The sequence below is a fragment of the Tupaia chinensis genome, unplaced genomic scaffold (genome assembly GCF_000334495.1).
Source record: "Tupaia chinensis unplaced genomic scaffold, TupChi_1.0 Scaffold000146_1, whole genome shotgun sequence".
In the NCBI taxonomy this organism is placed as follows: Eukaryota; Metazoa; Chordata; class Mammalia; order Scandentia; family Tupaiidae; genus Tupaia; species Tupaia belangeri.
The window spans coordinates 8418487-8440633 of record NW_006159616.1 but is presented as its reverse complement, the minus strand read 5'-3'; the positions used below and the strand labels follow the sequence as shown (position 1 = coordinate 8440633).

Sequence of the window (22147 nt, the reverse complement as noted above, 5' to 3'; positions counted from 1 at the left end):
CCCCCCCCCCAGCCGCTAACGCTGCAGGTCTCCCCAGCCGGGTGCGTGGTCTCCAGCGGGCGCCGTCAGCCCAGCGCCTGTTTCCTGGTCTGTTCGTGGCGTTGTCAATCCCTGCCTAGGGAGAAGCTGGAAAGGTTTCGTGGTCTCATATGAGGTTGGGGGGAGCTCTTCAAAATGTTCATGGAAAATGCTTGTTATTAAAAGCTACGCAAGGATTTCAACTTTATGACACCAAATTAAATCCGTACTATAATTCTATTTTCCCCACAAGCTTTTCGCTTTCCCCTCTTTCATGGAGCGAGCTCCCCAGGTGTGACACAGATTCAGGGTGGGTGTCATGACTGCAGGGTCCAGGGCGGGTTTATAATAGTGAAAGACGCAGGCGTATTTATAAGCAGAAGAAAGGATGTCACCCGTTGCCGGAGGACGTCATAATTAATGTCAGTGTGTCTCTTTGCGACAGCTCAGAAGGAGGAAATTCCACAAGACCCTCCAGTGGCACCTCTACCCAAGAACAATGCCAAAGAGCTGGCGTGTGACCACTTGATGTGAGTACTGGTGTGTGAGCACTAGACCACCGTCCCTGGGCCATGTGAGCAAGGACAGACCAGCGTAGGCCCCCGCCTCTGGCCACGTCATCAGAACCTGAGAAAAGGAATTGAGTCTGGGGTCTTCTCGGTGTTGCTCAAGTTACTCAATTCCCTTCGCAAGACAGGATGGTGTCTGGGCCAGTCAGTGGTATGGTAGTTAAGGTGGCTGGATCCCACATGGCTGGTAACATGGTTTGAATCCTGGACCTGGTGGCTTGAAAAACACACTGAGTGGGTGTGCGTGCATACCCAGAATCCCAAAAGGAGAGAAAAGTGAAGGAGAAGGGACTGTGGTGTGACCATTTCCCACGGCAGGGGTGGGGTGCTGTCTCCTCCCCTTCTCTCTCTGATGAGCACAGTGCTCTCCAGCAAAAAAATAAAACAAAGACAGGATGGTGTCATTGAGAGGCCCAAGGAGTACTTGCTAATCGTGCGACCCTGGACAAGTCTCACCACCTCGCTGGGCCATAGCTTCCTTATTTGTGAAATGAGGATAGACAGGCCCGGCGCTCGGTAAATGCTGGCTAACACTACTGTTAGGGCTTCTGCCCACGTGCCTTCCGGAGGCAGGCCCACCGCTAGGTATGGAGCAGAAAGTGGAGGTGGCAGACAGTGGAAGCCACTCAGTGGAGAGAGCTCCCAGAAACAGCAGTGAAGAGACTGGGCCAAACAATCTCAAATAAATCACCTGAGCTCTCCCAACCTGAGGTCAACGAGTCCGTAAGTTGATCCTCAAGGAACCGACAAATCTCAGAGAAGCAAACCATGCAGGTGAGAAAGAGCCAGGAAGTGCTTCAAAGCAGCACGTAACCGGGGTGCTTCGGTGATGCAGAGAAAGTGTTCAGGAAGCTTCGCAAAGGAACAAGCCTACAGCCCAATCTTTGCACCAAATCCCAGGTGCCAAAGTCTAACGTCACAAGATTTTTACCCAGAAAAGACAGAGATGCTCAGCATCCACACTCCGAAAAGTTCCTAGCTGCCTCCTCCTCCTGGTGAAACCTCGCCAAAGGCAACAGCAGCATGGCTTAGAGAAGACTGCACCCACATTGCTCACCTCTGCTCCTCATTTGCTTGGGATACACTGAGTTCTAAAGTCTCATCCTCATTTTGGAAGAGTAAGCTAAGGACACACACGCACACACACACACACATACACACACACTCGTGCTCATGCACACGCATGCACTCGCACACAGAACATATATGTAAGTACATGCATATACAGGTATATAAGGGGACTTCAAAAAACTCATGGAAAATGGAATTAAAGTACAAGCTTATTTCGATGCAAAATTAAAAAAAAATTTTTTCCTAATATGCATTTTCCATGAGCCTGTTTTTGTTTTTGTTTTTGTTTTTGCTATAAGGTACAGGGAGAGATAGAAAAAGAAAGAGAAAAATCACCCCCCAGAGGGAAAGGCCATGCCACAACCCCTTCTCTGTTTTCCTCTCAGGATTTTGGGCACGTATGTACACGTACCTAGTGTGTTTTTCAAGCTGCTGGGTCTGAGACTCGAACCTCAAAGTGTCAGCCATTTGGGATCCAGCTGCCTTAACCTCCACACCACCTGCTGGCCCTTCCATGACTTTTCTGAAGTCCCCTTATCTATAGTTATTTTCATTCTAATCATCACCAATCTTTTTTTTTTTGACATGCAACCTGCCAGTATTTTGCTTTATTTCATAATAAACATATGCCCTACCTTCAAGTCTATATTTTTTAAATCTTGGATTTCAAAAGCCTGTGAGCTCAAATTAAGTGACGTCCATAGCTACCCAAAGACTGAGGTTCTTAACACCCTTCTGAATGGGCAAGAGCGCAGGGCTTCCTGCTCCCTCAGCATAAGCACACAAAAATGTCTTCCCCCAAGGCTGAGGTCTCTCGCACTTGCTCAGAAATGTGTCCAGTCTAATCCCCATCCTGAGATCAACGAGCGCCTCACTCTGTCCTTACCACTGGCACCCTTGCTGTGGATCACCACTCTGCTGGCCCTTCCATCCTCCCATCAACCATGCTGAGCCTCATGGAGCCAGAGGTGACCTGCTCTGGGCCAAGGGCAAGGAGGAGCTGTCTGTCCCTCACCACCCTTGTCTCCCTCGTTAGCTGGGCCCAGAAGCACACACTTCCACCAGCCTGCCCATGAACGCCATTCATTCAAGTCCCACCTGCCTCTCTCCACCAGGAACTCAAACAAGCTGGTGGAGAGACAGAAGCCACATTATCTACCTCATCCCCAAAGAGTCCTTGAGACCCTGACAATAGTTTTCCCTCCTTGCATCAAAGATAAAAAAAACCCATAAGCATATGCATTCATGCTTGAGCGGAAGACACTGAGTTGAACTGACTTTAGCTACTTTTGTGAATTTCAGAGACGACTTACTTGCTGCTCAGAAGGAAATCCTGTCTCAGCAGGAGGTCATCATGAGGTTAAGGAAAGACCTGAATGAAGCCCACGGCCGCATGTCAGACTTGAGAGGTTTGAACAATTTCCTGTGTCTCTTAACATCCTGACCCAGAAAGCAAATGAGGCTTAGGGGTTGAAAACCTTGCATGAACGTCTCCAGGCAGGGCTGGCCCTATGGCCTAGTGGTTAAGAAAGCCAAATCTCACATGGCTATTGGCAGTTTGCATCTCAGTCCTTAGTGACTTGAAAACATGTCAGGCCTGTGTGCGTGTGTCCAAAATCCCGACAGGATAGAGAAATGAAGGCGGGGTTGTGGCGTGACCACATTCCCATTGGGGGAATGCCGCCTATCTCTCCATATCTCTCTGATCTCGCCCCTATCTCTGTCTTTCTAGCATTAACCCTCTGGCAATTAAAACAAACAAACAAACAAATAAAAACTCCGGTCAGCCTGTTTTCCTGTGCTGTTCAGGGTCAGCAGAAGCTCTATGTTATGTTGGTAATCCTCACTCACCAACGCCACCCACGGGCCCCACTCTCCAGAGGACTTGGAACCTCTGCATCGAAATGCAATGGTTTTTTTGGAGGAGAGTTTTCTGTTATCACAGAGGATTTGCCTCCCCTGAAGGCCGATGGCAGGGCCCCCTGGACAGGCCAGTTTGCATGGACCCCAGCATTTACTTACTAACCTTGGGACCCAGCTCTGGGAGGCCTCTCCAGCCCTCCTCTTCCTTTGATGTGAGACAGAGACACCACACCACCTTTCTAGGGCTGACGTGGATGTCAGGACCAGCTAGGGTGGGCTGGAATAACTCTGCGCTCCATGTGCTCCCGGACAGACACAAACAGCTCTGGCTTCTGTGCCCACTTTGCTCCTCTTCCCTCTGTCCTTGTATTTCTGTCTTGTTTTATTTTGTTTTATTGAGAGAGATTTTTGCTATAAGGGCAAGTACACTCTCCAGAGAGACAGAAAGAGAGACAGAAAGTAAGAAATCACCCCCCGGGGGGATGGCCACGCAGCAACTTCTTCTGCTCCAGTCTCCCCTTGGGATCTTGGGCACCCACGCACACGCGCCCGGCATAAGTTTTAAGCCACCGGGTCTGGGATTCAAACCGTGGTTCACTACATGGGAGTCCAGCGACATAAGCATTGTGCCATCTGCTGGCCCCTGTCCTTGTATTTCTGCTGCCCTTCTTCCTTCTTAGAGCTGTCTTCTCTCCCATTCCTAGTCTCTGCTGAGCCCAAAGGCATGGGCAGGCAGGAATTGTGAGCTCTGACTGAGGGAGTGAGGGAGAGAGATGAGCACTTGTTTAGTGCTCATCTCAAACCCTGCACATCCAAGGCCTTCGGTGGGATTTGCTCCCTGCAGCCACTCCTAATAACACCCCAAGGCACTGATGGCTGATTTTCCATAGTACGGGGTGAGAAAGTGCAGTACAGGGACCAGCAGTTAGCGTAATGGCTATGTCACTGGACTCCCACGTAGTCGACCATGGTTCGAGTCCTGGACCCAGTGGCTTAAACTCATGCCAGGCGCGTGTGCGTGCGTGCCCAAGATCCCGAGAGGAGAACGGAGGAGAAGGGATTGCGGCGTGGCCATCCCCCCTGGGGGATGATTTCTCGCTTTCTGTCTCTCTGTCTCTCTCTGTCTGTCTGGCGAGCACACGCGCCCTATAGCGAAAACCTCTCAAAAAAAAAAAAAGAAAGTGCAGTACAGAGGCCGCGATGTCTAGTTCTGGAATCAGAAACACTGGGGCCCATCCCAGATCTGCTCAGCCAGTTGTGAGACCTTACAGCAGTCCCTTTACCTCCTGGAGCCTCAGTGTCTGCATCCGTGAAGTGGGGACATTAACACGTAGCAACTACTTTGTAGGGTTGCTAGGAGGTCCAAGGTTATTCAGTGTCTTGATCTGGGTTCCGCCAGAAGCAGAAGGTGAGACCAGAATTCCACTGTGTGCAATCTATTTGAGAGGTAATCCCAGGAAACAACGATGGAGTAGGGAGTGAGACAGGAAGGGGGAGGAAGGAAACGAGGCATGTTAGCAATCAGGTGGGCACAGTGGGCATCCAGAGCTTAATTCTGCTGGGGAGTGCTGGGAACGAGTAAGGCATATGTCTCCAGGCTGCCCCACCTAGGGGAGGGAGCTGGGGCGTGAACTGTGCCTGCACCAGTCATTGTGGGGGAGGTTGAGGCACCTGTGCCTAAGCAGAGGAGGTGCCGGAGGCTTTCACGTGCCCTCAGGCAAGATGCAGAAGCAGGCAGCTGAAGGTCAGCCAGATGCCCTAAATGCCAAAGGGACCCGGGTGGGGCCCTCACAGCCCTGCGGCTGCAAGGCTGGGATAAGCAAAAGCGCACAGGGCCGCACAGAGTTGGCACCCACTGGAAGGTGACAGCGTGCGCTATTGCTGTCACTCGCTCAGGCACAGCAGACTTCCTTGCCATTGCTGAGCCCCCTGAGAACTCCTGGAGGGCAGATTTCGTAGCTGCTGGAGGCCTCGCAGGTCTGCTGTGGCCCTAACCGAGGCCTGAGGCAAGGGGCCCCTCACCTTTCACGTCCCTCCTCCAGGGGAGCTTAACGAAAAGCAGAAGATAGAGCTGGAGCGGAGCATGGCGCTGGTCCAGCAGCAGAGCAGTGAGCTGAGGGCACTCAAGGAGAAGATGGCGCAGACGCACGGCCTGGTAGAAAAGAAGGACAGGGAGCTGAGGGTCCTCAAGGAGGCGCTCCGGTGCGTGGGAGGGGTCTGCGTGGGGTGGGAGGGGTCTGCGTGGGGTGGGAGTGGTCTGCATGGAGTTGGGGGGTGTCTGCATGACACAGGAGGGGTCTGCACGGCATGTGGGGTGCCACGGAAGCCTTGTGCAAACAGAGGCTTCAGTAAATTCTGGCTGAGGAGTTGGTGAATGAATGATACCCGTTTCAGTGCTTCACAGCCCCATCAGTTAAAACAGAGATATGCTTAGTTCTGTGCATCTCACACACTCCTGCCCAATATTCCAGATGGTCAGTCTCAGCTTAAATGCCACTTCTTCCAGGAAGCCTTCCCTTACTGTCACCAAACACAACCACTTGTCATATAGCCAGACTACAGTTGCCGGTTTAATCATCTGCCTTCCCCACGGGGACAGAGTCTGTGCAGACCTGGCCTGCAAATGCCCTCCCACACATTGCCCAGTGTAGGGGACTGAATATTTACGGAAGATCCTGGGGGCAAATAAATATAATACACAAAGACAAATATAGGGCCAGCAGGTGGCATGAGATGCTGGACTCCCATATGGCCAACTGGACCTGGTGGCTTGTTTTCTCACTTTCTCTCTCTCTGTCTCTCTCTCTGTCTCTCCCTCTCGCTCTGGGCACCATGTGTGTCCTGTAGCAAATTTTAAAAATAATTATAATAACTATAAAGTATTCTTTATTTTTAAAAAAGACAAATATAAATAAATATTAGATCATTAAGAAAGCCATGATGTATTTTTCTATGTTTTTTTTCCAGCAAAAATGGGTCATGACTTTCCTGTCAACCAAAAATATTGTCATTGTCCCATGGTTAATCTAAAAATAAATACATGTGAATTTTAATTTTTGTCCATAGCTTATCCACATTTTAACATAAGTAACGCTTTCACTAAAAATGTTTGAGGACAATCAATGTTTTACATATATCTTGTAGTTTTGCGTGACTCCAGCTCAAGACCAGGCACATTCACATTGTGGCTTAAAAAGCAGCTTCCAGGCTCAGCCAGGTGTGGGGGTTGAGGCAGCTGGATCCCACATGGCCGACTCCACAGTCTGAGTCCCAGACCCAGCGGCTTGACACACACGCATGTGTGTGTGTGCCCAGAATCCCAGGAGGAGAATGGAGGAGAAGGGATTGCACCGTGACCATCCCCCCTAGGGAAGGTGGATGCTTTCTTTCTCTCTCTCTCTCTCTCTCTCTCTCTCTCTCTCTCTCTCTCTCTCTCCAATGAGCATGTGTGCCCTAGAGCACATAAAAGTCATTGCTTCTAGAAAAAAAAAAATACAGGGTAGATAGTCTAGTTGCCTTGTTTCAAAGCCAAATGCGTCCACTTAGCTGGGTGACCACAGACACACTGCTGTCTACCCCTTAATTGTCTGTAAAATGGGGCGAGGAGAGTCCCTACCTGTGGGATTGTTATGAGAAGTGCAAGGATTAGCACACCCAAAGTGTTGGAAACAGGAGACATGCAGCAAATGTCCCTGTAAATGCCGCAGCAGGTGTCCACAGACCCGTGCAGGAAGGGACTGTAGTGGCCCTCTGCCCTGGCTGTGCTTTTATAAGTTCCAGCAACTAAATCCTCTAGAAATCTGGGGGGAGAGGACTTGAAGCCTCAAAGAATTCAGTTGCCTATAAAAATAGGTCTCTGTTTCCTGGCGCCGGTGGGCACAGCAGTCATTTGTGGTTTCTGGAATCTCATGCCATCCCTCTGCCCAGTGACAACTCCTCTCTGCCCTAGGGTTTCCCAAGAGAAATACAAACTCCAGCTGAGCACAGAAAAGGAACAGAAGCTTGGAAATAAGGCCCAGATGTGTGACATCTCTGTGCAGATAGAGCCAGTGCACGCGGATGTTTTCTCAAGCAGCCAAGAGGTGAGTGCCCACCCACTTCCTGGGCATCTGGGAGGACGTGCCGAGGAAGAGCCCAGTGGTGGCTTTCTGCCTTTTTGAAAATACTTTTATCATAAGTTCCAAGCATATGAGGTGAGGATACCCCAAAAAGTTCACATTTAAAAAATGGAATTAAAGTGCAAGTTTATTTTGGTACAAACTAATTTTGAAGCTCATGCCTAAGTTTTTCTTTCCTTCCCCCCCCCCCACTTTTCAACGATTTAATAAAACTCATGCACAAGTCAAAAAACTTCATTATTAAACCAGAGTATCTGATTCACCAAGCTTTCAGGTTATTTGAAAAGAATGTTCAGATGGACACTGTCACAAATAGGACTTTTTATTTGTCACTGTTAACAGTCTGAACTTTAAACAGATTCTTGGACTGGTGGTTCATACCCGTCGGCTCGTTCAGCTCTGGCGCCCGTCTCACCCCCAGCAGCTTTCGTCATGCACGTTTCCATGAGCTTTCTGACGCCCCCTCCCGTTCCTTGTGTATGCGGAATACATAGGGTGAGCCACAGGCCCGGCCTCTTGGATCGCGGTCACTGGAGATCACAGCTGCCGGCGTGGCGACGCGCGTGCGTCAGAGCTTTTCCCACAGAGGCCAGTTTCCTCATCCAGGCGTGAAGGTGCAGCGCTTGAAGGTCAGGCTTGCGTTCACGCTGTCTGGGTTCCAATCCCAGCCCCTCCACTTAGAAACTCTGTGGCCCCCGAGGGGTCTCTGTACAACAGTTCCCTTGTCTGGGAGTAATGACAGGCCCCATATATGGAGTGGTTGAAAACTAAATTTTATTTGTACACACACAAATCTATACATGCAGATACTTACTCAACAGATCTTTTTTTTATATATTCTACAACTTGCTTTTTTCACATGATACTAATAGGCATCTTTTAACTAAGTGTATAGAGATCTGCCTCACTTTTTAATTTTTTTTTCTTATTGCCAGAGAGTACATGCACTTGTCAGAGAGAGAGAGAAAGCACCCCCCAATAGAACATAGTCACTCCACAGTCCTTTTTCTTCCATTTCTCCAGCTCATCAGATTTGGGGCCCTGTGGCACACACACACACACACACACACACACACACACACACACAGTGTTTTTCAAGCCACCAGAGCTAGGATTCGAACCGTGGCTGGCGACGTAGGATCCAGTGCCCAATTTATGTCACTTAATCTCTGCACTCTGAAGTTGGCTCTGCCTCTTTTTTTTTTGGAGAGGTTTTTTTCGCTAAAGGGCGCGTGCGCTCGCCAGACAGACAGAGAGACATAGAGACAGAAAGCGAGAAATCACCCCCCAGGGGGGATGGCCACACCGCAATCCCTTCTCCTCCATTCTCCTCTCGGGATCTTGGGCACCCACGCACACATGCCCAGCGTGAGTTTTAAGCCACTGGGTCCGGGACACGAACTGCGGTCGACTACGTGGGAGTCCAGCGACATAGCCATTACGCTAACTGCTGGTTCCCCTGCCTCATTTTTTAATAGCTGTACAGCATCCCTTTGCCCCTTTTGCTCAATCAGAAGTCCCCTAGCAGTGGGTTTAGGTTGGGTCTCCTTTCATACAGTGCTGTAGTCCATATCCATTTACTTACATAAAGCAAATATTAGATAGGAAATTACTGGATCCACGGACTTCCTTCATCGTACTTGACAGGCCAGACTGCCTTCCCAAAGAGCCATACAGTTCATCTCCATGGCTGTCTCCAGGTATGTTCCCTCTGTGTGCCTGCCCAGAAGCCTTTGCGGGCCTGGCGGTCCCAGCTGTGCATCAGACAGGGAGTGAGTCTTTGAATGAAAACGGCCTTCGTTGGCCAGGCCATCCTGGAAGTGGTGCTCACCTCTGCCCCTGAGGCTGGGGTGTGACACTCCCCACCAACCTCAGTTGGCTGATGGTGGGGTGCAGTGGTTCCTCGAGGCCCGGGTTCCCTGGAGTCCAGGGATAGCCTTCCCCCTTGGCTTCCTGGAACTAGAGAGCAGGGCATTCCAATAAGAGGCTTTGGCTTTTCACTCGGAATCCGGGCCAGCGTGTCAGCTGGCCTTCCTGCTTCCTCAGAGATGCACTTCCCCTGCCAGAAAGCAGAGAGCCAGGGCCTCAGCAGCCTGAGCGAAAGGGCCCAAGGTCCAGCCGGCTGTCCTTGGCACCGACTGCTGTCCGGAGCACTTTCACAGAAGTGCCTCCTTGTTGCTCAGGGCGACGGGTGGGGCGGGGTGCTGCATCCGGTCTTTGCGGCAACAAGCTCCACAGGGCAGGGAGCATGTGTCACTCCCATGGGTGGCCCACGCTCTCAGAGCAGGCCCTGACCCATGTCCACTCCCTCGTTCAACTGCTGAGCATCTGCTGTAGGAGAGGCCCTGTCCAGCGGCCATGGTAAATGCACAGGGTCTGGCCCTGCCAGCTCGCTTGGACTCTGGGTAAATGTGTTGGGATAGCTTGTCAAACTGAGACGCCTGTGATTTTCAGTTCCTATTAAGATGTGGGATTGGGACCAGCAGTTAGTGTAATGGCTATGTCGCTGAACTCCCACGTAGTCGAGCGCAGTTCAAGTCACAGACCCCGTGGCTTCAACTCACGCAGGGCGCATGTGCGTGCGTGCCCAAGATCCCGAGAGGAGAATGGAGGAGAAGGGATTGCGGCGTGACCATCCCCTCTGGGGGGGTGATTTCTTGCTTTCTATCTCTCTGTCTCTTTCTGTCTGTCTGGTGAGCACACGCGCCCTAGAGCAAAAACCTCTCAAAAAAAAAAAAAAGAAAGAAAAAAGATGTGGGGTTAATTAAGGATGGAGGAGGGAGGCTGCAAGATAAAAGGCAGCAAGCATTTGTTCCTTCTTGGAATGGTTTTCCTTACTCGGGCGACTTCCTGTTCTCTAAGCCAGAGTGGGTCAGAGGGCTTTGGGGTTGTATGAGAAAGAATCTCCATCCTCTCTAAATAAGTCAGTTCCCAGAAGAGTCCTGAGGAAGGCTCACATGGAGCTCCAGCGTGCTCTTCGGGCCAAGAAAACCTCACTGCTGTGGCTACCTCGGCCCCCGAATTTCAGTGTCCCCGCCCTCTCCTATTCAGAGAGAGAGGGAAGGAACATCTCAGCTAGCTTACCCCCAAGGACAAGCATACAGCCTCAAAGAGGTGAATGAGATCAGAAGCCAGTAAGTGAGCCAGTCATGCAGCTTGTCGGCAGACAAGTGAGGTCCTACTAAGTGCAGCTGGGGGTGGAGCAGCCCTGTCTCTCAGCTACTGAGCCCTGATCCTAGCTGGAAAGCTGGGACGAACGCCTTACAACTCCTATCTCTGACATCAATTCATTTGGGGTTCATTATTTTAATCGACAGAGGTCTCATGTTCTCCCCAGAGAAAGACAGGGAGAAGGGAAGAGAGAGAAAGCACCCTCCCGTAGGGCATGGTCCTGTCACAACTATTCCTCTTCCATTTCTCCACTGTTGGAATTTTAGGCCTACAAACACCTGTGCCCAGTGTGTTTTTCAAGCTGTCGGGGCCAGGATTTGAACTGCTGTCAGCTCTGTGAGATCTGGCTCCCATAACCAGCAGGCTGTAGGGCCAGCCTTCAGGCCTTATATTTATTGAGTACTTGCTGTGCCCAGGTACAGTACTAGGCCCTGGGGGATACCACAGTCTGCAGAGACCAGGATTTGTTCTCACGGAGCCTCCGTTCTGGGAGGGGCGAGACAGAAGTAGGTCAAGATTGAGTAAGGGCCCCAGTGGGAATACATGCTCCGAGGAACCAGACAGCAGGATTCAGGGCAGAGCAATTGTGGGGTGGGGGCGGGAGGCTCTCTTTTGATCAAGTGGTCAGAGAAGAAAGAAATATAGAGGAAGTGAAGGGGCAAGTGGCAGGGTGAGAGGGACAGTCCCAGGAGGGCCTCAGACGGCTCTGTTCAGTTCTCGAAGGTGGCCAGGGGCCTCGCACCTCTGGTGACCAGCACAGCCAGTGTGGGGCCTGCAACGTGTGGTACAGGTCTTTAGTAAGCACGTGAGCCATCCGAAGGACAGACGAGTGTGTCTTCTCCTTGCTTTGTTTTTCTGGTGGCATTTGTAACGCTCTAGAACGAGAGTATGTATGTGGCTGTCTGCTAGCTTGATAACTGCCCCATAGAAATGAGCTCCACGGAGCAGGAGCTTGTCTGCCTGGACCCCAGTCTTGTCCCCGTGCTTAGAATAGTGTCTAGCATGTAGTCAGTGGATAGGTGATAGACAGGCAGGCAGACAGGTAGATAGGTGATAGATCATTGACAGAGAGATGATAGAAAATTGACAGATAATTGACAGACGCTAAGGCATTGACAGATAGGTGATAGATGATAGATCATTGGCAAATAGATGACAGATAATAATTGACAGGATAGATGAAAATTGATAGATGATAAAGAATCATAATTTTTAAAAATAGTTTTGGTGCATGTCATATTATATATAATCTCATATATATGTATGTGTCTGCGTGTGTGTGTATATATATATATGATGTGAACCAAAATCATTATTTTTAAAATGATCATAAAAGAACCAGATTGTTAATTTCTTCCTTTTCTTGCCAGTTTCACAGAGCCCTTCCCCTGGCAGCTCTGTCAACAACTGAACATGGTTCCCAGCACCGCTTCCCACCCCAGCTTCTCCTTGTCATGTACCACTGTCACTGCACATTCCCTGCTTGTCGTCTTCTGGTTGGTCCCCACATTAGGGTGCACAACCCATGGCAATAGGGACATTGCTGGCTTTAGTCACTGCTGCCTCTTCAGAGCTTGACACAGAGTATTCAGCTGAGCAAAATCTGTGTGAAAGGAAGGGAGGAAGGGAAGGAGGAAGGAGAAGGAAGGGAGGAAGGGAAGAAGGGAAGAAGGGAAGAAGGGAAGAAGGGAAGAAGGGAAGGAGGGAGGGAGGAAGGAGGAAGGAAGCGAGGAAGGAACTGCGTGCCCTAGGGGAGCATTGTGTAACTCGGAGTCCATGACCGAACTTCAGGGGGCCCTTGAACCTCTAGAAGTTGGATACAAATTTTTATGTGTTCATGAATTTTTCTGGAAGAAAGAGCCCTGCATTCTTCCAAATCTTAAAAAAGCATATGATCTTACAAGATGAACAATACTTTCCTTGTGTGTGCCCTTAGTGTGCCCCTCTAGCCCTGGGAGCTGTCCAAGGTGTGGCCACCATATTGGATGGTGCAGGCATAGAATATTTCCATCATCACAGAAAGTTCTGTTGGACAGTGCTATTGGAGAGGCTTAGAAATCTGTGTGTGTGTGTGTGTGTGTGTGTGTGTGTGTGTGCACGCACGGGTGTGTATCAGTTATTAGGTTCTTGACAAGAAATTTAGAACACCAATTTGTGTGTGGAGAAATTCCATTTTTAAGGGCAAACATGGATCACAGGTAACCCTGGAGCTGAGGAACAGCTATTTTTTGGAGAGATTTTTGTTATAGAGCACATGCACTTGTCAGAAAGACAGAGAGAGACATAGAGACAGAAAGCAAGAAGTCACCCCCCCCCAGGGGGGATGGTCACACTGCAATCCCATCTCCTCCATTCTTCTCTCGGGATCTTGGGCACACACGCACACGCTCCTGGCTTGAGTTTAAGCTACCAGGTCTGGGACTCAAACCATGGTTGACTACATGGTACTCCAGTGACATAGCCATTATGCCACTGCTGGTCCCAAGGAATAGCTTTGATTTCAGTAAAATTTGTGAGTCCACAGCTTTCTGGTCAACCTTGCACTGCCCTGTAATCTCATATTTCTCCTCTGTGTCGAAGATCTCACCTTTCTGGTGTCTGGGCTTCCACAACTTCTTTTTCTGAAGTAAGCATCAGTGAAGTGTTTGGGGATTTTACTCTGCTAATATCAATTTTCCTAGAGGTGGTGATGACAGATTTCTGGTGTGTTCTAGCAGAAGAACCCAACTGAGGACCAGAGGTTCAGTCACAAGCAGAAAGTCACTGCTCAGCTGCTTCAGAAAAACCACTCTCTTGCCTCCGTGGCATTTAGTGAGAGTGAACAGAATGGCCCCGGATGTGACGTTGGCTCACAGCTCTCTCACGTGCTGACAGAAGGGTTTTTTGCTGTGGCTCAATCGCTTTCGAGGCACATCTTCAGTAGGATAATACTGAGACGTTTTGCAAAGTTTAACCACCTGGGTATCACTCTTCTTGTCTCCACCAACTGGATTTGTGACAGTGGCAAGAACCTTCTCCTTTTTCTTTTCAATCCCGGGTTTAGTAGCTGAGAATTTCTCCTTGTGCATGGCCTTCCTGGAGTACGAGGCAGGTCGGTATCTGTTGATTCCTCAGACTAGGCTGGGTTTCGGCTGCCATGGGGCTTCCCCTTCTTGGGCTTTTTAGCCTTGGGGTCACCCTTTCTAACCCTGCCACGTGCATCAGCCTTCTTGGCTTCAGGTTTCTTCTCCTCAGTATTTTCTTCTTCCTAGCATTTTCACCTGCCATCTCGTAAAATGGGAAAGAGAGGCTGAGATGTCTTAGAGGAAAGTTTTCCGGGCTCCAGAGTAACCGAGAGCCAGATTCTCCAGTTTCCCCTAGCAAACACTGGACACCCACCCTCATTACAGTTACAAAGAAAGCACGTGTTCTCATCTCACAATGCCCCCCAGTAGCATTCGCTGTGGTTGTTCAGCAGTGAGACCAGAATCACAACAAATGGAAGCCCTGACAGAAAAGATTAGAAGGAAAGAAAAGAAATCAACACAACATGGAGAGGGAACGTGGAAGGGGTCTTATGTTACAGCGATGCTAAATTGGTAGGAAAGTTGGAAATCTTCCTAGATGTGACTTGATATTTGAGATGAAACATTTTCATTTCTTCTCTGCGGAAGCCCTTACAGCATTTTCTGAAAGTGCTCAATGATGAGGTTTCTCCTGCACATGAAATAGTCATGTCACCATGCATGGGAGAGAAGGAGTCCAATCCCTGATTGGGCTTGTGCATCCCTGTGCCCACAGGAGCAGTCCTTCAGCGATCTAGGAGCCAAGTGCAAAGGATCACGACACGAGGAGGTCATTCAGCGGCAGAGAAAGGCCTTATCTGAGCTCCGAGCGCGGATTAAAGAACTGGAGAAGGCCTGCTCGTCAAGTAAGTTCTCTCCCCTCTAGTCGGAGCGGTGGGTCCTGGACTCAGGGCTCCCTTTGGGACTGACTGGTTGGCCAGGACTACCTTCTTTTAACCCCATCACATATAACTGAAAGACATTGTAATACGGTAACAACGGCAACCAAGAGAGGTGGGCAGGCCATGATCCCAGGGTCAGGTGGAGGCCTTGAAATGAAATAAATAGGATTTCATGGAACCTCATAGTGTCCTCTTGCTTATTTCACTGTGGCTGGGTGGAGGCTTTGTCACGGCTAACACTATCCCGGGATCTATGTTGGTAACCTCTTAGCGCACCCATGTAGAGGGGATAGGGCTCACTCGAGATCTGGAGGTAACTGTGAAGGCCCTGGGCTAGCACTCAGGAGCCAGATTCAAGGTCGTACCTCGTCCCTGTGGCTGAAAGACGTTGGGCAGAACTAGCCTCCACGCCTCTGCGCTGATGCCACATGGTTGCAGCCTCATGGTAGCCACATGACCTTGGGTGAGTCATTTACTCTCTCTCGGCCTCAGTGTCCTCATCTGCCGAGGGAGGGCGTGAACATTAAAACAAGCCCATGGTAAGTGTCCCGTAAATACTAGCTGTGGTTATGACGAGAAATCACATCTTTGTGAGCTTTCTTTTGAGTCTAAATTATTTCTTTTATAGATCATAAGGACCACCTGAGTGAATCAGTTCTAGAATTAAAGACTCTCAGAATGGAAAAAAATGTCCAGAAAATATTATTGGACGCAAAACCTGATTTGCCAGCTATCTCAAGGATAGAGATCCGAGCGGTAACCAAAGAAAATTTGTCTCCGCAGTGACTGACGTGCAAAGAGGGTGGGCGCGAGAGCAGGCACTGGCTGTGGGCCTGGGCCTGGCCATGCCTATCAGTGGTTCGGGGCCAGGCCTGCCCTGAGGGGCCAGCATATGTACTCCCTGGTTAGCGCCCTGCCCGTACCAGTTGCCCAGTGTTTGCGTAGAAAGGCGGCCTTCTGTTTGTGCACAGCGTGATTTGTCATCGTCTTGACATTGGGCCAGACCAGTCATAAAGCTCAGTGGCCCCCTCTTCCTACCACGTGTTCGTTTTGCAGAAATATTCAAAGACTTTTTTTTAAAAAAATATATATTATTTTGTTTAACTTGAGTTAGTTATTCATTTACTTTAATTTGACCAGAGAGGGACAGAGTGAGAGAGAGAGAAAGAAAGGAAAGCGAGAAAGCAGGCCACCAGGTCCGTGACTCAAGCCGCGATCAGCCATGTGGGAATCCAGTGCCCTTAACCTCCACACCACCGGCCGGCCCCTCAACAACCTTTTTGTTAAGGTTATGCCATGAGTTTCCCTAAAGGTCACATTGCACTGTAAACTGAAAAACGTAACACATAAGAAGTAGCAGGAGGGAGCCATGAAGTGACCTGTGTCCAGGCCAGGCGGGCGCAGCGGTGGAATGCACTGCTCTGCGGGGCTGGCCCGCACCACCAGGTTCCCGGTCATGTCTGGAGACCTCCCTGTATGCCAGGCTTGCATGTGGGCACCATCCGAGCGGGTGGGGACTGGGGTGGATTGCAGTGTTGGAACCCTGTTAGGAATGCTATTGCTATCTCTCTATCGCCCTCTCTTTCTCTTGCTCATGGAGGAAATAACCAAATGCACTTTTTTTTAGAAAACTGGGGAAACCTGTGTTCAAACCCCAGCCCTGTAAGCTGTGGCCGTGGGCAAGCCACGTATCCTTTCTAGGGCTTCATCTCCCAGCTAAATTAAATGGTGAAAAAAATGAAAGCTGATAATTCCATAAGGTGCTTAAACCAGTACCTGACTCATAATGAGCACTTAATAAATGATAGCTGTTGTTATTATTATTAGCTATTATCTAAATAGTATCATTCAAGGAAACCTTCCCTTCTTAAAGGAACACCACCTTATTTACCAGCATTTGCAGAAGTGATTTATGCCCTCATACCCTAAATGGTGTTTGGCTGGGCGTTTGACGTTCACATGACAAAGGACATCTCAGGCTGGGGTCAGTCATGGAGCCCGCTAAGCGTGTGTTTTCAGCATGTCTGGATCTAAACCACACGGGGGCGGTTCTATCTGTACAACACTCTCTCCGATTTTTTCTGGACCTTACCTAGAGCCTGGAGTGGAAAGACAAGTTCCAGGAGGCCAGCTAGCTCTCCTAGCCCCAGCCTACAGCCAAGATCCCTTCCCCTGGGCCTGACCTGTAATCCCACTACTGACACCACAAGCAGGAGATCTTCCGGCTCTCCTGAGACCTCAGTCTCCCCAGGCTGGCAGGAATTCAATTCAAAGAGGAGAAGGTGCAAGGGGAGCAACAGCTGGCCTTTATTTTGAATGTGTGCTCTGTGCCAGGCTTGAGCGTTAATCCTCACAGCAGCCCCATTTTACAAATAAGAAAGATTAAGGTCTCAGAAGGTCAAGTACCACACCCAGGGTCACAGAGGTAATGGATGATGGAGCCTGGGGACCTGCTAGTCTGCAGAGAAGGTGGGGTGCTGGGATTGAGCCCTGTGGCCCAGACTCTTCCTTAGGTGACCCCCTCTCGGGACCCCTACCACCATCAGGAAAACAGGCCCTCCTGGAGATGATGCAGAGGACACAGGGAAGGGCCTGGAGACAACAAGCCTCCCTTTAGATTCTTTTTGTAGCATCCTTGGTCCAATTATTGCCATCTTCAAATACCCTCTTGTATTCTCATCCCTACAGATAGATAAGTATGCCCATTCTTGCCTATCTCAGGCACTTTGGCCTGTATTTCTGTAGATGTTTTCTTTGATCTCGGAGATTTACAGAGCAGTACTAGCAAAACAATGAGCAAACATGCCTGGGACACTCATGGCAAGCACATAAAACTCCATTTTTTTAAAGGAGATTTGCTATGGTCGCTCCTGGTTCTCCAGACTCCTTGCTTAGCCTGGTAGCTTTTCCGTGCATGTATCTGGGGCTTCCGGCAGCCAGCTGGTCGACCAGGGTCAGCAAGCACACCGCTGTGCACACCGTCCTGTACCGTCGCTGGAGAGGGATGCTCACCCACCAGGTTCCAGCACGAGGAGAATGGCCACCTTTTCTGGGAGTCCAGTTTCTGCACCTCATTTAACCCTCATTCATTCAACAAACACGTCCATTCTGTGCGGGTTCGTGCCAGGTGCCATGCCAGGCACGAGGAGTGGGAGCGTGAGCCAACAGCACAATAGACTCAGTTTCTTTGGAACTATCCTGTAGGCCAGGGGTTCTCAACCTCAGCACGATTGATGCTAGAGGATGGGGGTTCTCCTGTGTATTATGGGGTGTTTAGTAGCATCCTTGCCCCCTACCCACCAGAGGCCAGTGGCATGCCCCATTCTCAATTGTGACAACCCAAAATATGTCCAGACGCTGTCAAGTGTCCCCAGGAAGGGAACAAAAATCACTCCAATTGAGAATTGCCACTCTAAAGGGAAAACCAGTGATCAAAGAACGAGACAAGCAAGGTGTCATTTCAAAGAGAAAGTCACTCTCTGAAGTAGGAACACGGGTACAAGGCAGAGGAATCGGCCTGAACAGCCAGGAACTGGGATCAAAATCAAGTCTCTCGAATTAGTCTTCAGTGATCACACAGTGCTTTAGCTTCTGGCTGTAGAAATTCCTAATGAAATGCCAAGAGAGAGTTGTTACTTCTTTTTTATTTCAGCCTCAGAGTGGCCTTTCTAACGCAGGGTCCCGCCCAGCCATCGAGAAGTCAGCGGCCGAGGCTCTTGACCTCAGTGAGAAGCTGGTAGGTACGCGGCACCGTCCCTTCCTGTCCAGAGCCTGGCCCCCCTGCAGTCAGTGTTCATCACGGGACAGCGTAACTCAATCTCAACCTCACTTACTTATTTTGTTATTCTAATAACTCTGCAAGATCCATCTCCTAGCCCAGCGTGGTCAGGAATTACTGAGTTCCTTGAAAGACTGGGTAGGCAGAATGACTGTTTATGTCTGTCGTCATTCCCCACACACCCCCAGTTCTCAAAAAGGCATAGCATAAATGGAGGTTGTGCTACACACCCATGCACACTCGTTCCCAAAGCATTCATTTGTTCTCTGCAGTTGCAGAAAATGAATGAAGCAGCATTTTGATGCTTGCTCCCTTGGGCAGCCCCAGCCAGGCCCGCCTCACCATGCCCACTTTCCCTGCAGTACATGGACATGACCAGGACGCTCGGGAGCTTGATGAACATCAAGGACATGTCAGGCCAGGTGTCCATGAAACACCTCTCCCCCAAAGAGAGGGAGAAAGTCAACCTGCTCCGACAACGAGACCTCGACCTGGTATTTGATAAGATCACCCAGCTCAAGAACCGGCTGGAGAGGAAAGAGGAGCTCTTGAGAGGCTACGAGAAAGACATCGAACAGCTCAGGTATTGCCCTGTCTGCATAGAAAGACCCAGGCCTCCCCGGTCCTGGCTAAACGCAGACAAGTGCAGACACCTGGGACTGGGCTAGGAACGCGGGAGGCCTGAGTGTGGAACAGCCAAAGTGCATGTGTGTTGGGGGGAGGCCTCTGGAGAAGGTGGAAGTACAGGTGCTTGGTGTCCCCATTCTGTACACTCTCCAAACACACAAGCTGCCCCTTTTGTGAACCTAACTTAGGATCCATAACTCATGTAGTTTGCATAGTTTTGCTCTATTTTCTTTCTTTCTTTCTTTCTTTCTTTTTTAGAAAGATATTTGCTATATGTATGTTCACAGGAGAGACAGAGAAACAAAAAGCAAGAAATCACCCCCCAGTGGGATGGTCACACTGCAACCCCTTCTCCTCCATTCTCCTCTTGGGATTTTGGGCATGCACACACATGCACCTGGCTTGCGTTTCAAGCTACCAGGTCCAGGACTCGAACTGCAGTCGGACATGTGGGAGTCCAGCAAGTAACCATTATGCCCCTGGCTGGTCCCAAGTTCTGCTCTGTTTTCAGTGTCACAGTCCCCCACCTTGGGAAGCTGGGAGGTGCCGGCCACATCCTTCACCACACTCTGTACGTGCCCAGATGCTGAGCTGTTCGCTCTGCCCTCAGCTCCCCAAATCCTTGTCACTCTCCCCTACTGGTAACGAATCGCGAAGTTGGCACTTAGGGCGGTGTTTTCAGAGGCACTGAGTGGGAAAGGTGAAGGGGATCGAGAGCCTGTCTGCCCCGTGTGCACAGGCAGAGCAAGGTGTCGGTACAGCTGTACCAGACCCAGGTGGCAAAGCTGGAGGACGACATCTACAAGGAGGCCGAGGAGAAGGCCCTGCTGAAGGAGGCCCTGGAGCGCACAGAGCACCAGCTGCACCAAGAGAGGAGGGTCAGCAGGGCCATCAAGCAGCAGAAGGTGAGAAGCCTCTCCCGGGGCAGGACCCCCGAAGCTGCCCCTCAGCTCCCTTTGAAATGGCAAAGGGGGTTTTAGAAGGATCCAGAAGGCATTTACTGATGCAAAGGAGGATGGCAGAATAGCCTAAGCATCAGACAGACCTCAGTGGAGACCAGTGCTGCTTACTGTGTGACCGTGGGCAAGTTTTCAACATCTCTGAGACTCACAGACATGCTCATCTGTATTTTTTAGGCGTTGACTGTTATTCACCTCTTTATAATTCTGCTGGGTTCTGAGGATGCATAGGTGAATAAGCTCTCTGAAAATCCAGGAATGGGTCCACTATTCTGAATGCCTAGGACATAGTAGATACCCAATAAATATTGAGTGACTAGATGGATAAGGAGACGGACAGATGGATGGGTTGAATGGGTGGTTGGATGGATAGATGGACACTGGCCCAGTGAATGGACAGGTTCCATGAATGAGGAGATGCTTCAAGAGCATCCATCTAGTGTGGAGAGGCAGGTAAAGAGCTGACTTCAGGCAGACTTAGTGGGCCAATAATTGTGTCAGCGGGTACTCAGAGCTACGTGATCCAAGAGAGGGCTCTTAACCCAGCATAGAGATTCAGCGAAGACTTCCCAAGGCCACAAGACCTACACTGAGATGCAAAGGGGAGTTGGGAAGCCACCAAAGGGATGGACAGGCGGACATACAGGAGAAGCCTCAGAGGAAAGGCATGGGGATGGGAGACTGGCCTCCTAGCGTGGAGGTGGAGATAGCATGGCTTCAGACTCAGGCTGGCCACCCGGCTGAAAGAAGCCACTTACTGATATCTGTAACATGGTACAGGGTCAATCAGTCCTGGGTTCAATTTCCCTCTCCTAGTAACTGTGACTGGTGCAGGCCTCTTCCACCTCTCTGAGCCTTGCTTTCCTCGTCAGTCAACGGGAGCCAACAGCCTCCACCTTGTAGGTTGTTAGGATGAAACACCGCGCAGGAATCCCTCGCTAGCCAGGCTCCCGCTTTCAGGTAGGAAGTTGCCCTTTGCTGTCTCCAAAGCGCCCAGACCAGGCCTGGCACTAGGCAGGAGGCTGCTGCCGTTCTCCATGTGCCGGCTGTCAGTGTGAGTGGTCTCTCTGGGGAGTCTTACCCTGGACCCAGCAGGGGCTACTACCAGGACGTGTCCCTCACAGCAAGGTTTGTGTGACCAGCATCCAGTGTCAGAAGCTCCCCTGCAGCCCTGTCTCCACTGCGTGTCTACAGAGGGGCTTTCCCGTCTTCACAGTTCGCAGCTCTCTCCGTCCACGCCTCAGTCCACACGCATGTCTTTGGGTCTACTCTGTGTCAGGTGCTGGAGCCATGACTTCTAAATAGAGTCAGACTCTCCCTTTTCCTTAACTCTTAACTAAGGTAGAGCAGATCTCAAACAAGGAAAATAACCGTGACTGCCACCTCTCCATGGCCATCTCCAGGCCAGGCACTGGGCTCTGTTCGTGCTTGCAGCCATGACCAGGTTTGTAAACGCCCCTGATGGCCCTGTCTGGCCCTGTCTGGTTGGTCGTCCCAGTTTTACGGATCAGGGGAATGAGCCTCAGAGAGTTAAGAGACTTGCTCGAGTTCACAGAGCAGCTGGTAAGGACTGGGCTGGGGCCCCAGGTCTCTCTCATCCTAACTCTTGTGCTCTAACCTGGGCTGGCCCCCAGTCTCTTCCTTGTCATTGTTCACTTTTCTGACTTCGGAGTTGTGTGTGTGCACTCACACACATGTGTGTGCTTGCATGCTTGCATGTATGTGAATGTACGTGTGTGTGTGCTGTGTGCATGAGTGTGCGAGTGTGAACTCTGAAGAGGCCACACTCCCCGTAGAAAGGTGTCTTCCTCCCCAGCCAGGAGGTGCTGGCCAGCTGAGTCCCTTGCAGAAGCGGGCCCTCTACCCTGCAAACCTTCCAGACCACAGGCTCCCCAGCTTACAGCCCCAGAAACTAAAACGGCCGTCCTGCTCTGAGGGAGCCCCAGACGTGGCATCTCTAGCATTCGCTGCTTGAATTAAACATCAAGGCCGCGGTCTGTGAGCGTGGTGGAGCTGCACACGGCAGA

The 22147-nt window shown here is 50.4% G+C and overlaps 1 protein-coding gene across 3 annotated transcripts in view; it reads left to right on the top strand.

The window, feature by feature from the left end:
• The window catches only part of FHAD1 (forkhead associated phosphopeptide binding domain 1), a 171516-nt gene that overhangs the window by 136988 nt on the left and 12381 nt on the right, over nucleotides 1-22147 (top strand). For all 3 annotated transcript variants that reach the window (XM_006145267.1, XM_006145268.2, XM_027770619.1), the window contains 9 exons: nucleotides 464-548; nucleotides 2961-3067; nucleotides 5564-5723; nucleotides 7471-7603; nucleotides 14591-14720; nucleotides 15385-15512; nucleotides 18409-18492; nucleotides 18897-19117; nucleotides 19901-20066. In XM_006145267.1, the coding sequence (XP_006145329.1) occupies nucleotides 464-548; nucleotides 2961-3067; nucleotides 5564-5723; nucleotides 7471-7603; nucleotides 14591-14720; nucleotides 15385-15512; nucleotides 18409-18492; nucleotides 18897-19117; nucleotides 19901-20066 (1214 nt within the window). The remainder of the gene's footprint in view (nucleotides 1-463; nucleotides 549-2960; nucleotides 3068-5563; nucleotides 5724-7470; nucleotides 7604-14590; nucleotides 14721-15384; nucleotides 15513-18408; nucleotides 18493-18896; nucleotides 19118-19900; nucleotides 20067-22147) is intronic.